General features: G+C 38.5%; 1 protein-coding gene across 1 annotated transcript; it reads right to left on the minus strand.

Annotated features, from left to right (window-relative positions):
• Nucleotides 1-331: 331 nt before the first annotated feature.
• TMEM275 (transmembrane protein 275) lies at nt 332-16,102 on the minus strand. Its single transcript, XM_087929861.1, has 2 exons — nt 15,586-16,102; nt 332-4,278 (listed from the first exon to the last, which is right to left on the minus strand). The coding sequence occupies exon 2, from the start codon at nt 4,194-4,196 to the stop codon at nt 3,648-3,650; it is 549 nt and encodes a 182-aa protein (XP_087785987.1). The 5' UTR covers nt 4,197-4,278; nt 15,586-16,102; the 3' UTR covers nt 332-3,647.
• Nucleotides 16,103-16,485: the final 383 nt, after the last annotated feature.

The raw sequence follows: 16,485 nt of genomic DNA on the forward strand, positions 1-16,485 counted from the left end.
TGGTTTCTGTACAGAAATTGTCACAAGCAATTTGCACAATGAAATTGACGTGATTCCACATATATCCAGACTGGAACCAAACAGAACCAATCAGAATTCCCCTTTTTTCCAATATTCTCTTAATGAATTCTGACAGATGTTTGTTTGTTTGTTTTTAAAAATAACACAAGAACTTCCTTAGTATGCAAAACTAATAACATTTTGAAGACAAAAAATCATTGAAAAATAAAAATAACTCATACCCACTTGTCTTTTAAATGGTTTTGCTTAAAAGATATTGACCTTCCATAGAATCTCTTTTAACTGTTAGATATTTTGTTTTGATGATATATTGAGAGAATTCTTAGATCTTACTATCTTGCTAGCAAAAAGGCAGAATGTCACATGCAAGTGGTTGTATCTTTTTTTAAATCTTCAATTGGAGTTAATTTACCATAAAACATTTCAATAACAATTAGGGTACCAGCACAATGAAAATGTAATTAACTGTTCAAACTTATTACAAGATAAACCACAAATACTTTCTTAAGTGAGAAGATTTGAATGACTGTCTTTGCTGAAACCAATTATCTTCATTCTCGCTATATCGATTGCTCCGAATGTGCAATCCTATACTTTTCAATTAAGAACTTAGCCCCTCTGAATAAAATTACACATACTAGCAGGTAATATGATGTAGAACCCTCGGGGTTTTTGATGAATCTCTTTCCAGATAGAATTCACTTTAGATTATTCAGTCACATCCTCTCACAGGTTAAATGTATGTCGCATGCATGTTCTACTACCTCTTATTGGTCTGCCATTCCATTATCACCATGTTCTGACATATTCATCAGAAGAAACCCTTACCCAGCCCTGTAATGCAACCTCTTTACAAAAGAGGGTGTGGCATAGAGGATTTATATAGAAGGCACACATATAAAGGACTAACCTAAGATTTTCCTGGGAGTCTATGACACAGGCCTACAGGTGTTGTTGTTTTTTTAAATACACACTTTCAAAGGGAAATCCTGGTGTTCATTTTTATTAGAGATAACTTGGCCTGCCCAATTCAGCTCTGCCCTCATTCCAATCTGCTAGACCAGAGGTCTCCAAACTTGGCAACTTTAAGACATGTAGACTTCAACTCCCAGAATTCTGGGAGTTGAAGTCCACATGTCTTAAAGTTGCCAAGTTTGGAGACCTCTGTTCTAAGGCATGAAGAGCAATAAGGAGTCAAGAATGGGAATTCTGGGAGTTGAAGTCCACATGTCTTAAAGTTGCCAAGTTTGGAGACCCCTGTTCTAAGGCATGAAGAGCAATAAGGAGTCAAGAATGGGAATTCTGGGAGTTGAAGTCCACAAGTCTTAAAGTTGCCAAGTTTGGGGACCTCTGTCCTAGACTGTCAACTGACCTAAGAGAGTTTGTAGCATCAAGTCAAAAGCTGGGGGATCTGTATTGTAGCCTTTAATATATCTTTTACTCCACTTAACATGGCCAATGCACAGACGCATCTACAGAGACTGGAGGGGGGGAAAGGGGGAGAAAACAGAAACTTGAAGCAATTGCCTCAGTCCCCCTTATTGTTGTAGAGCACTTCATTTTGGTTGCAGATGCAGTCAAAGGGAAAGTGGTAATCAGTCCCTTGAGATAAAAATACTTAAAAATATTATTTACTATTTTTTCATGAGTCAAAATAATAAACAATGAAATAATTACATTGACATGCAATTTCCAGAGCTATTCAAAATGACATCAAACACTCCTCATCAGCTGGAATTTAACACTTTTTGTAAAGAAGATATTGAGATTGACAACTTAATTTCCCTTTGATTTCCTGCATAATTTATGAATTCTGTTTTGAGTTCATCCTACCTATCTAATTTAAAAGACAGCAAGATGCCATCAAGTCCATTTGGTCTCCTTCCATGTTTATCTTTTTTTAAAAAAAATATTGCTAACATTTAAGCAGAAAACAAGATGGATCCAAAATAATTCTAATCTCTGCCAGAATTATGAAATGGAAGAATCCATATAGGTCAGCAGCATTTTATGAAATATGAGATACAGAAAAGAGGGGGCAGGAGAGCATTTAGATGACGAAGAGTTCTTGAACATTCCAACTGGAGCTTACATTTTCTCAACTAAGCACAAAAATAATCACTGAACTGCTGCCAAAGAAAGCAAAAGCAGACAAGCCACCCACCTGAATATGATACATAGGAGACAAACAACACCTAGAAGTAAACAGTGAGTCAAATGGAAGTTGAACAAAGGCCTTGGATTGGATTAGCAATGCTTGCCATGTTCTTCGTGCACCTTTAGAGCTTTCCTGCCTGTATATTCATATATGTTTTGACCCTAATGAGGGATTTCTGCAGAGTATAGTCAAAGGAGCCAAGATGGTGGCTGCAACAGATAATCAAAGCTCCGCCTGTCTTTTTTATGTTTCTTGCCAATTTGACTTCTTCTTTTTTTTTTAACCATAGCCTGCAGACACCACTCACAGTAGTTATCCAAACATAAAGTCTGCTTTATTTGCAAACAAGCACCATCCTCATTAGAGTCACTGAGAAGTAAATTGGTCTGAAGTGATTAGAAAGAACAACATAGATATTCTTTTCACTGACAAACATTACATAAGAGCACACAATTTGTTGCATAAGGAAAAGGTCTGTTACTATTTTTCCCCATGAGAAAGATCTCCTAAGATGCAAAGCTGGCCAAGTTTCTATTATGGACATTGTGGTCCCTTCTCAAATGGCATGTAATATATACATCTCTGCATGCCTCTATAGTGTACATCTTAAAGGACCAATTTAGGATAAGACTATCCTATAGATTCCAAATATTGGTAAATGTAAATCATCCTACATTGATTTACACCATGTGCCCTGTTACATGGTGCATTTTGTCTATTCTCACATTTTCTCATATATTTGTTCCATGATACAATATATATCAGATGTTCATGTACAACCCAATGTGTCTGACTCAGCTGCCAGCTACATGCGCAACAACTGATTCCAAAAAGCAGAGGATGGAGAAAAGATAATACACTATCTGATTACATTAACTTAAATAATCCTTTTCATCTACCAAATGCAATAAGAATGTGATAAAATCAAGAGGAAAATTCATTTTGATAGTCTTAAAGTAGTATATCAAATAGCCTCAAGAGAAGCAAACTGACCATTTAAATCAGAATATAAATTCTCTTTCATTTGTAATCAATATTCTGTACAATCCACTCTTCCTTCCAACATTCATGAAAGAATCTGTAATTTTCCACTGCTCTGCATCACCAAATCCTTATCATCACATTATTATTCACCAACCCATTAATATAATGAATTAAATCCACAGGATATGTGGTTTTCAGTAGCTGCATGCTACTGATTTATGTATTCAATCTTTCATTTTAATGTCACTGCTGAAAATTCAGACTTTCTCCACCAGTGTCTGGCACTTCCCATCACAGCTGTGTATTGATTACTAATTGCCACCTTATTATGCCTTTCCCTTAAATTTCTCAATATATTCGAATGCACGTGCTGGCCAAATCTAAATTGGATTCCAGATGCTTGCTGTGTTGAAAACTCATCTAACCATCTGGTTGTGTTGTAGTGCCTTCTACCCACATACTCAAAAATATTCTCCAGTTTGGTTTATGACATGGCAACGTCCCTGGGCAAATTCAGATGTATCGATTCTCCCCCTGCCGTATATTTTACAACTGGGCCATTGCTGTCCATTGTAAAAAGTGTACAGGTCTTAGAATTCTCATGGATTGGAGTGGACCTTTTGGAAGACATGGGAGAGTTGGTTGGGCTCAACTGCACAGCTGTTGTGTCTTGCACAGTGTGTTCACTTGTTTCAATTTCAAAGGCTGTGTTCCCAGGCTTGATGAGTCCAATATTGGCTCCTGGCTTGAATTTTCTTGTGGTATGAGCAGGTGGCCTTCGGCTGCAAATGCAACAAGCTCCAAAGAAAGTGAAGGCCACCACCAGAAGGATGGGACCAATGACAATGGGAGGGTTGTTGACTGGCAGAAAGGTCCCAAAAGCAAATGCTCCCACCAGAGTGATGTTAATACCTGCTAGCATGATGCAGAGCCCACAGGCACAGCAAAGAGCTGGAGAAGGCAAACCCTGAGGCCTGGTTTTTTTCTTGTTTGGTTTCTTGGATAAAGGAGTGCTGTTCTTGTCCATGAACATGTTGGCAAGTGTTTCAGAAACACCCCTGGACTTTACTGCAGAACATTCATGGGACCTACAAGAAGGTCACTCTTTTGAATTTCTGTCGAAAAATAAAAAGCAAGAAAGGCAAATAAATAAACATACATCATCCATGCTACTTATAAAGATTCACACTGAGTAAAATATTATCACTTATTCATCTCTACAAGTGAGTGTTTGCATCATAGCTGGCTCTTCAGAGAAGCATATCTGTATATTTACTAGAAATATAAAATCTGAATGAGGAATTAATGTTGAATTAATAATATGGCAGGGTCTACTTGTCCCAAGCTATCCCCAGAGATCAAAAGACAGACAAGGAAAAGTCTTGGTTGGAATTACTTGGACCTTCCAGGCTAAAGGAACTGTTGTGTGCCATGCCTATAGGGTGAGCCAGCCCTGGCTTGAAACCTTGGTCAATCTAAATAGCCTTGGTTGAGCAGTCTCATTTGAAAGAATGGTTATTCTGTCCTCTGCTGTTGGCAATGAATCTTTGTAAAGCTACAGGAGTTCTGTGCTCAGCACCTGTCTCATCCTAACTACTAAATTCAATTGATGTGCTAACTCAATTGATTTATACCATTCCTTTCCTCTGTTTTTCTCTCTCCAATCTCTGCCATCAAATATAGCCAGAAACACTTCATTAAAGAACTGATGGATTGAAATGGATGATGCTAGTCTGGAAACCAGCCGAAAGACCATGTAACACTTCAATTCAAAGGCCTGAAGCCTTGCACAGTCTTGCTAAACCTTGGCTTTATTAGGGATTCAGTCAGTATTCTGGCTACGTAACTATGGTAGACTTCCACATCCTCCAGATGTATTGCATACTCTCTCACTATCTAGCTTGGCTTCAAAGGATGTGATGAATAGTCCCATCTTCTCTGCGGAATAGGGATAAACATTTCAATGTTAAGCGATGATTATATAATTCATTGACCCTTTGGATGTTCTAAAAATCACATTAGTAACTCTTGATTAATATTTATTCCTGTCTTATTTCTTTATTCTAAAACTTTTATTGCATCCATCCATCCATTTATTTATTAATTTGATTGCCCATCTCACTCACATGTGACTCTGGGCAATGTATACAAATAAAACATAACACTCATAGCTTTCCAACATTAACACTTATTAAAAACAGTTAAACACCACATTTAAAAGAATATGGTAACAAAAAAGACAGTGGTATGCAGTCTAACTATACACAGTGAAACTATTTAACAGGTACCCTACTTCCTTGAGATCTCAAGCCTGGTAGTATATCCAAGATTTGAGGGCCTTACAGAAGGCTAGCAGGGCTGGTGCTAACCTCTTCTTGGGGGAATGATTGTGCTATCTCTCTGCATCTGTACAGTTTATAAATCCACCTCTGTACAAGATACCGAAAAATGATGTTCCAGAGGATGGAGGGTCACAGCAAAAAAGACTTTCTTTCTGGATCCCATTAAGAGAAGATCCTTGGTTGGTGGAAACTCGTCCATTCTAATGGGATAGGATTGAAGAGAGACAGTCCCACAAATAATCTGGTACCATGCAATTTAGGGCTTTAAAGGTCCTAACCAGCACCTTGAATTGGACCTGGAAGCAAACAAGCAGCTGATTGGAAACATATCTTCTCAGGAGGACCTTCTGCCAACACAGCATACGTGCACACTTGAAACCCAAGAATACACTAAGGCAGAAGCTTGTCCACCCCAAAAATAAAACACACACACGCAAACTGAGCAATAGTGAGCCATGTTCAGATCTGTACATTGGGAAAACAAAACAACCACTTCATAAACGCATGGCACAACATAGGAGAACAAATCCATCAGGACAAGGTTCAGCAGTCCATCTGCATTTAAACGACAAAGGCTACTCTTTTGAAGACAGCAAAGTCCACATTTTGGACAGAGAGGACCTCTGGGTTGAAAGAGGGGTCAAAGAGGCCATCTACATCAAAACTGAACACCTTCTCTCAACAGAGGGGATATCATATATGATGTCATATATGTCCAGCCTACACCACAATCCTTTGAACAGTTCCAAGGAGGCTCCACACCCATGTGCACTACTCAAGATAAACCTGTAGGTGGCCGTAACAACTCACTAAAAGAATGCAAATGACCAGCTGTCTGCAAGGAGTATAAATCCTTCCATTCCCCACCAACCAGTCACTACTGAAGAAGCTTCTTGGATGAGAAGTGAAATGTCTTCAAAATAAAAAACAGAAAGTCCAGTTGCCTCTTGAAAAAGCATCTTTGGGACTTTGCTCAAAGAGATTCCATTTACCTTGGTGGACCTGAGATCGGCCCATCAGCTATGCCAGGTTTGGAGGCTGAAGCAACTAAAGCTACATATTCAGAGTAAGTCAACATTTTTATAAAATAAGTAGTACCATGGATATCCTTGACATTTTTTCATATCCCATCCCAGCAACTTATCTTAGTTATTTTTACTCTTACTTTATTTGCAGTTTTGTCCTTCATTCTCAACTCAAATTAGGTTAAACTCAAATAATTACTTGGGTAAGAACTTGCTTCTTCTATGTTCCAAATATTAAAATCCTATCAAGATGATAAAACAGCCTCAAGCCATGTTTTGAATGGAGAAGATGGCTTGTTTATGCTTTAGAATTGGAAGTGTGGGAAAATCCTCTAACGGCTTTCCTCAACTTTAAAATAATTGCAAAGCTAAAATAATTCTTTAAGTACTGACAGTCTGGAGAGGAGAGAGCTGCTGCAATCATGCAAAGGAGATAGGAGATACAAGGATATTGTCTTAAATTGGGTTAGATTGTAGTTCTGTTGTCCACTCGAACAAACATTTATAGCTCTTAAAGTTATTTTTATGATTAAAAGCTCTCTTAGTCTTGAGGGGTTAGAACAATGGGACAAAATCTGCCACTCACTGGAATGAAATTCTTGAGAACTGCAATCACAACACATCTAGAGGAGACAAGGTTAGGAAAAAAAATTCCAAAAAAGAAAGAACCCCCCCTAAAACGTTCCATAAGTGACATGCATGGAACAAACAATGAGAAGCATCATAAAGTGCGATATGTGACAATATATGGTTGCAACTGGCTGGACAAAATTTGGCAGTAAACAATAAACTCCCCACCTGTCTATTACTTCATCCAACTTCTGACTACTTTCTCCAAGTGTCACTTCAATGAGAGCCAAATCACGTATTTGTATTAATATGCTAAATGAGCAAGTGTTATTTATTGATGTGAAGCCATAACAAAGCTCTGATTTCTCTGTCAATTGTTTCAATCTGGCAAATAGGTTCTGCTTCTGTATTATAGTACATGCAATATACAGTAATGTATCATTTCTACTGTGCATTTTAAGTATTTGTAATTATCTTAATTAGCATACTTGCATCACTTCTTACAGAAACTATGTAAGAAAATTCCACAATCACTAGTTTACTTATAGATTTGATAGAAAATTTTATATTTTAAAGGCACTGTATGTATGCCATCTGTTCTCCTTTTGTCATTATTCTCTTTTGACCTTTGTAGTTACCATGAATGATACAACATGCCCAAGAGTTTTGGAGAGATGAGATTTTTCTCCAAATAAAAGACTCACAACTTATCCATAAAGTTTTATTCCCAAATCATCGATGACACAAGTCAAGAGCTTTCTGCCCACTCTTAGAATAGGAAAACTTGGAACATTTTCATGGCTAGTGTTGCAAGGATGAGCTTATATACACGGGTGTTTGTTTTGATGATTTTTATAGTTTCCCATCTTGTAACAGTGACTAAAGCACAACCTGTGTCAGAACAGGTACTTTGAGTATCCAGATACCCAAAGAAACAATTCCAAAGATAGGTGTTAATTCTTAAGGCAGAGAAAACTGCCCTTCTTTCAGTATAGAAATCTCTTTTGCCTATTGAGAAAAATATTATGGGCCTATTCCAGCAAGTAAAAGAAGAAGAACAACAAAACTAAATGCAATTTACTGAATATCAAAATCAGCACAATGACTTCTCAAGTATTTTATAATTTTCTCTTTTGTCACTTGGCCTTTGGTAGAACATTGAACAACAGAGTTGGGAAGGACCTTGGAGGTCATCTAGTCCAACATCCTCTGCTTGAGCAAGAGATACTATTCCAAATATTAGCCTCTTCCTAGGCTCAAACTCACAGCCTCCTGATTGTGAGGTGAGAGCTCCACCTCTAGGCCACCTCTTCAGGTACTTAGCAGAAGGACTTTAGTCTAGCCAATCATGGAAGCCAAAAAGAACAAGGGACAAAAGACTCATTGTGATGTCAGGATGCAAATTCTGCCCCTTCAGCATTGGCAGGCAATTCCTCAGCATACTTTAAGTACAAATGTGCCAAGGCCAAATTCACACTCTGATGATGTGACATACTGACCAGTGGTGGGATTTTAAAAAAATTACTACTGGTTCTGTAGGCGTGGCTTGGTGGGTGTGGTGTGGCGTGGTGGTGGGTGTGGTGTGGCATGGCTTGGTGGGCATGGCTTGGTGGGTGTGGCAGGGGAAGGATACTGGAAAATCTCCATTCCCACACCATTCCTGGGGGGAGGATACTGGAAAATCTCCATTCCCTCCCCACCCCACTAACCTGCTTTCCAGCTCCATTCTCCTGTGCAGGGCAACAAAAGAAGACTCAAGCGATCAGCTGGGACTCGGGAGGCAGAGAATAGATGGGGACGGGGCCAGTCAGAGGTGGTATTTGCTGGTTCTCCAAACTACTCAAAATTTCCACTACCGATTCTCCAGAACTGGTCAGAACCTGCTGAATACCACCTCTGGAATGGACACAGTTTACCATCTCCACCTATATGCCATCATATATGCAAGTTCAAATTTGGATGAAGTTGGATTCCTTTTGTATTATGTTTGACTGAAATATGCCAGACGAGAAAAAAAATGTTTTAAGAGGTCCACAGTACTGTAGTTTAGAGTTAGGTTAGTCTGTTTTCAAAACAAAACTAACTTTTAACTAGCATACATGCCAGTATCCTCGGTTAAAACCAACTCCCACTATTGGCCCCCTTTTCCGTCGCATTCAATAGGAGGCAGAACCCGGGAAGGAAGAACAGAACAGAAGAAATGAGGCAGGATCATGTAATGGCTCTTCCAAGGGAAGGAACTAGGCATTGAACTGCAAACTCTGTTCTAAGGAGGGCCCGACACAGTAGTATCTCATTCCCTTAACATTCCCTGAACACTGGTGTAAATAAGGATGCTTTAAACCTGTCTCACTAATGGGCTGGGGGATGAGATGAATGCTGCATCATATGGGCATAGCAGGGGGGGAAAGGATGTTGCCAAATGTGTTTGCTCCATAATGAAATGCCAGTGGGAAAAGCCTAGAAGCCTAGTCAGATGCATCAGAAGAAAAACCATTCACTCCGGCATCCGTTATGTCCCACAGGGGTCCATTTAACTCTAAGACATTTGAGCAGAAGGACTTCAGCAACCAGATTAGCATATAGCCCAGCAGGGGGAGGTATAAGACTAAATGTTTGTGTGCTGTATTTGCAAACATTTGGGTTCTCAAACTTCCAGTGCTGTGTAGACGAACGAACTCATTCATTATTTCCATGAACTATGGATTTTAGCTGAATGTTGTCTTATTTCATTCCTCACTCTGAAGCAGCTTGGAAGGTCAAAAACAAAATATGCATTTACCGGAAATCCTCTGACCCCTTACCTCGCTTCTTATAGAAATATTGTGCAAAACCACGAAATTGCTGAACTAAGGAACTGGAAGTAAGCATGTTTCAGTGAATAAGGATGGGTCTGGAAAATAACAGAAATGTATTTCTCCTTTTGGGTCTAGTTTAACATCAGAAACGCCCCGGGCTAGGCTGAGGTTATGAAATGTATAAAAGTGACGCCTCAGGAAGAGCCAGGGGTTCAGAATTTGCCATGCTAATGCTCTGAACCTTGTGCACAAATAAACCTGTATTCTCCAACCTTTCGTGGTCTTGTGTCCTGATTTGGTAACAGGATCTGCTGCAACAACCCCATGTTGCTTATTGTTGTTTGGACTCTGTTATAATTAAGTTAGTAGCAATTGTAGACAGGGGGCTGTATTGGGCTATGCTACGGTCACCAAAAAATAAACTGAGTTTATTTATGGTAGCATCTTTCGAGACAAATAGCTTTTTTTTTTTTTTTTGAAAGGTATATCAGCTTTTGTGAGCTGCAGCTCACTTCATTGGATGCCTGGAATGACTTAACTGAAGTAGAGTGGTGATGAAGAGGATGAATTGTCTCAGGTGTGACCTGAATCTGCCTGTGTTTTCCTCTTCCTTCTCCCCCACCAACTCCTTCTCCCAGCCTCACCCCAATATTACTCTACTTCAGTCCAGCAGTTGCATGCATTTGATAAAGAGAACTGCAACTCACAAGGCCTTAATAAAATTTCTTAAGCTGAGAAGGTGCTACTAGACTCCTTCTGATGTTCAGATTAATAGCAAACCTCCTGCCCCTGCTAAAGAAATCAAATGGAAATTAAGAATTCTTATATTCAAATAAACTCTTAAGAGGTATCTGGGACAGTAGGATACCCTGTTACAACTCCATTTATCAGGAATAACCTCCTTTCCTTTCTTATTTTTAAAAGGTACACATATCAAGATGGGTTGTACCTTTGGCATTATCTAAGCTATCCTCCACCAAACTACTCTATTAAAATCTGATTTTAAATGCCAGATCGTGAAACCGTTAGAAGAACAAAGTCTGACGGTGGTATTTAACTTATAGGAAACTGCACCCAGTTCTGAATATCTGCATAACAGAATGATTGAGGATCCAATTCCTCAGACTGTGATCTTCTTACTTTGGTGAGATTTCCCTCAATTTAAATAATGGTTCTTAATGTTGCGTTTCTGCATATGCTTCAGCATACAGAAGGTTAACCAATAAATGTTTTCTTTTGCCATTGTATCTTGAGGATACAGATCCCCTTATTTCCATTACAGGATTTGACTCCAAAAACATGCTTCAACCTTGTGAAAAGGTACAAGCTGTTTGCAGCTCTTTAAAGCAAGCACCTTACTTGATCTCCCAAAGGACGCAGCATCCTTTTGGAGATCAAACCTGAAGCTCCGCTGTAGTAGTGCTATATAACCTACTTCCTACCAGATTTCAAGGAAAAGGTAAAACAGGAGCTGGACAGGGATAGTTTGAGCATGAAAGCATTGTTGTCAGCCAAGCTTAAAGCCCTGCTAAAGTGCCAACTGGTTGTGAAGATGTTGCTTTGGAATGGAAACTGTTATGAAAACAGTAATGCAGATTTCTTTTTTAATATGAAATAAAGAATGCCTGTCAGGCTGCTAGCATGAATTGTGTTTGTGGAATGCTTCAGAACCTGTTGCCTTTACTTCTGTCTGTCTATTTCTCTTTAAAAGATACCCTTTCTTTGAGCCAAGTGTCCTTGCAGAAAGAATATTCATGCATGTTTATGTTTATGACCCCAGTTTAAAAAAATGAGAATTTTTTGAAGGGTAATCTCCATTTACGGGTGTGAATAAGGCTGTCACTTGGATTTATGGACCAGGCAGCAATATCTCTTGATCTCTTTTCATCCACATAAGAGCAATAGCAATGCACTCAAGACCCAAAATGAGATAAGACTAATTTAAACTAAAATAAATAAATTAAAATGGCATGCTACCTTAGCAGGATCCATCGCTCTGTGTGATTGTTTATTACAGTAATCACAAAGAGTGTGCATTTACTGAATGGTTTGGAGAGATAGGGTGACCCTAATATGCGACTGGCATGGGGGCTATCAGTTGCAGAACCTCTGAATCACTCTCCAAATACAAAAAAAAAAAAAATCAAGTCAGAGAAAAAGCCATTGCTTTCAAGCTGCATTTCTATGCAGAATAGCCAAAGATTGCCTGGCTTTGAAGCAAGGTGCTAGTCTAAGAAGCCTGGAGGCACTTCCCACAATCTGTCACAGTGCCCATAAACTGATATTCAACACGTTTTGTTCCACCTATTCTTCACCTGCCCAAAATCAGTTAAATATGTTTCCTTTGCTTGGTTCAAGCAGCATGAGAATGAAGGATAGTTTCACAGTCTTTCCTTAAGATAATCTTGCTATCTGAGGTCGGTCACAGGACCAGGGAGGGGACTCTCACTTATTGCATCATTATTTTTCTATCTGACAGGTGACCTATGAGTTTTGATGTCTCCAAATATTTTAATGAAAGCTGTTTTCTTTCTACTGAAGTGAAGATTTTAGATCAGTGGGATTTGTTTCTGTTTCTTTCACGTTTAGATCTCCCTGAGGATGATTCATAAAATAAAATAATTAAGAAACACATTTCCCTTACAATCTTAATGTTCTATCTTTTCCCCATAGGTGGTATAGGTTCCAGGCTCCAGCTATGCTATAATTGTTTTCCAAAACTGCTCATTTCTTTATTTTTCAATGAAGCTTATTTCTGAGTACTGTACAAATATATAATTATCCTCAGTTAATTTCAGTTAGTCTCAGAAAAAGACATTTATTTGGAAATAGGCTTTATCTGACACACTGAAACATAATAATACAGGTAGCTCATTAGATATTCTGAAAAATAAATTCTTCATAATATAGCCCAGAGTCTCTTTTGTAGAACCCTGTATTACAAGCTACATAAACTGGCTAAGCCAAAGCCAATATTTGAGCTCAACAGAGTAGTTCTTTTGACTATAATTTACTTTTTCCTTAGACAATGTGATTTTCTTACATCTACTATACTGTATAGAACAGCAGCTTTACTGATGGGTACATGTTTGGAATATGGTAAATAAAAGAATATCATTAGGAAATATGTATCTAAATGGATGTATTATATCCCAATGAGATCCATGTTCAGGTAGATAGCAATAGCAATAGTACTTAGACTTATATACCACTTCACATGGCTTTACAGCCCTCTCCAAGTAGTTTACAGAGTCAGCATATTGCCCCCAACAGTCTGGGTCCTCATTTTACTTACCTTGGAAGGTTGGAAGGCTGAGTCAACTTTGTTAAATTCAAGAAGGTGTAATAAGAGATTTCATTAGCCTTAAATTATAATATTTTTACTTTCAACCCATTGAGGCATAATCTACCAAAGTCTTCATGGTTACATTATACAACATGCTGTGTATTATTTGTAGCTATTAGTAGAGTGGAATCTATCAATCTAGCAATATTTTCCCATGCACTAAATTAGTTTAAAAATTAGTAATAGCAAGCAAATAAGCACATTGGCACCAATAAATTTGGCATGAGTTTTTTTAAAAAAAATTATGCCAAAGTATGGGAAACAAGACCTTGCTAGGGAACTGTGATGACTGTTGAGCTCATTTCAACATTCTGTACAGAGCTGTCCTGTACAGAATGAATATACAAACATACATACATACATACATACATACATTATAATATAATAGGATGAAAGTTTAAATACTTTGTTAAATATTCCTTCCACAGACTCTTCACTGTTATGGACTGCTATAGGTCTTAATTTACAGCAAAAAAAAATTGTAATGGATCATGCTATGATGGAAAACTAAGCACATCATGCATTAGAACTATGTAGTAGAAAGCAAAGCAGATAGGTAGTGCTTCTCTGCATTGGGAATATGGCTTAATTAAGCTTATTAGGTGAATGTATAAAAAATAATCAAATCTCTGTTCATTCTGTGCTAATTCATATTTAAACTTTCTCTTAGTGCCAACACCCCTACTTTCCTAGATATAAGACAAATCATATTCAGTGGGTATTACTTCTTGGTAAAGATGTATATTGTTATACTCTTCAGGATATACATTAAAGTGTTTCATCTTACTGAAAGAGTCAGGCAAAACTCAAAGACTGAAACATCTGGTTTTCTTTGTTAGGTTGACTTTGTTTTCAAATAAAACAGGGATCTCATATTAATCTGAGGGGATGGGTGGTGAAGAAGTAAGAAATGTGAAATAAAAAATTTGTTGATTATTAAAAGCTTTTAGTTTGTAGAAATGTGGACTTTAGCATGTCTACTATGGACATATAGTGCACTGATGTAGTAGCAACAGTTGATGTTAAAAACCTCCAAGAATATCCCATTCTTCAACTATATCCCATTCTACGGAATTAATTCTGGGCAAAGGGAACTATAGGATTAGTGGGGTGGGGACTATGACCAATTCTTTGCACACTATTTTTCATGAATGCATCAATAAGTAGACATCTCCAGAGAAACAATGTTGCAGTATTTTCTCAAGATAAAAACTGGTATAGTATGTTAATTGGGGGGGGGGGGTGCTTTAGCTCAAAGAAATGTTGAAGAGCGTATTTTGTAGAAGAGCTTTACTCATAAGCAAATCCAATCTGAGAGCTGTTGATACATATTTACCCAAAGCAGTTCAACTGCATGAAAAGTGGGGGAAATTACAAAAGTAAACATGGAAATTGGCTGAAGAATAAGCAATATTATACTTTTAAAAAGTCCAACTCGCTCTTAAATGGTAGTAAAATATGTTCCCATTTTTTTGTTACAGATCTAATTACTCCAATGGAGGTTCAGGCTAAAACTTCATTCTTAAGATAGGAGGAAAGATACCGAATTAATGCACCAACATTTAAGAAGTTATATATATATATAGCAGGGCATCCATAGTCGTGAACCACATTTTTTAAAAAAATGGCAACCAAGAGATGCCATGTTTTTGGAGGTCATGTGAAGGCATCACCAAAGTGGGCAGGGCATAAGTGTCCAGGGTTTTGCAATGAGGGTTTTCTCTCCTTCCAAGTACCTGCATGTACATTTTAAGCCTAAAAAAAAGAGGGTAGATGACTTCTTACAACAAAGGTATTATGAAGTCATACCACTAACTCCTGACAATTTGTCCGTAAAATTCAACAGTGCAGTTTCCAAGATTTTGGGGAGTTCAAAAAGTAGTTCTGAAACTGCCTGTGGTCATGCTTCTCCGTGATCTTGGTGGAAACTTCTCCATTTTAGTCTAAATGGAGAGCAGATATGTTCTCATATTAAAATCAATGAACAATAATTTTAGAGGGATCATTGAAGTGCAAAAATCAGGTCTAAAGAAATGTGCTAGATTTTCTGAGAACTGGTAATCAGCCAATTTTCTCTCCTCCTCCTCTTCCTTAGTACAATGATGGCTTCTATTGCATCTCAATTATACCAGGTACTTTACAGAGAATTAAATGTCAGCCTCTGCCCACATATAGAAATCCATTCATTAATAAAGCAACATTTTCTGAAAACTAAATGGGATTACTGACAATCTCTCAAATAATTGGAAGTGCATTGATTAGATTTTACACATGCACGCACACACAAACACATGTACATAAACAATAAAGTGGGGTTTTTCTTTTCAATGAATTGATTTACCTGCACTTGAGCCACACTTCAGTAGAAGAGCTGCATCCTTAAACAGAATTCTTTTTTTCACATTAAATCATCACATGAACCACCAGAAGAAAAAGGAGAAGGACCAGGAGATCTGGACACAGGAATCCCCAAAAGAGAGAAAGTAGCCTGGGATCTGCGGACTTCAACTGGGCATCACAACTGTGAGAAACTTGGGCTGAGCTGCAGCATCGTGGAGATGTTGAGTTCTCTGGGAGGTAGATCATCTCCTCAGCGCTGCCTACACCATTTTTCTGAAGCATCAGCTGGTCCAGGCGGAAGGTTGGATGGAATCTGCAGCTTCAGAATGTCTCCTCCCACCTCTCCCGGGGGGATGCCATGCCTTTTCCTATGGATAGAAAGATTCACGTGCAACATATTCGCTCGCTCTCTCAGCCTCTGCATTCACGCAACACAGCAAACAAGTGCAAACACGGCAATGAGCTCGCCTCTCACCAGAACTTAGAGAGGAAGCCAAATTGCCTGAGCTCTGCAAGGAGGCAGGGTTATCTCTTCCCTAATACGTAGGGTTGGCTGTATCGACCCAGTAAAAGAAGCTAGGGCTCCTTTCCATACCCCCTGTCGCTGCTCACAGCTATGGTGCTGAAAATAGCAACGCTTCCCACTGTAGCTGTTTTCTGGACCGTCAACACCAGGGGCAGTATGGATCAGATTTTTCAATCAAATCTAACTCTTGTCGTGTTCTACCCCTTCCTCCCTCCTCTCTTTTTCTGCCTAGCAAAATTATCAATTAATAAGGAAGTGCCTGTGGGGAAGCCCCACGATCTTTCAAATCGCGCGGGGGGGGGGGAATCTTTGAAAAATACAGCCCGTTTGACTCTCAGAGGGAGAGAAGGCACAAAAAGCCTTCTAATAGGCAGA

This window comes from Pseudonaja textilis, chromosome 3 (genome assembly GCF_049901715.1).
Source record: "Pseudonaja textilis isolate UNSWEBS1 chromosome 3, rPseTex1.2, whole genome shotgun sequence".
In the NCBI taxonomy this organism is placed as follows: domain Eukaryota; kingdom Metazoa; phylum Chordata; class Lepidosauria; order Squamata; family Elapidae; genus Pseudonaja; species Pseudonaja textilis.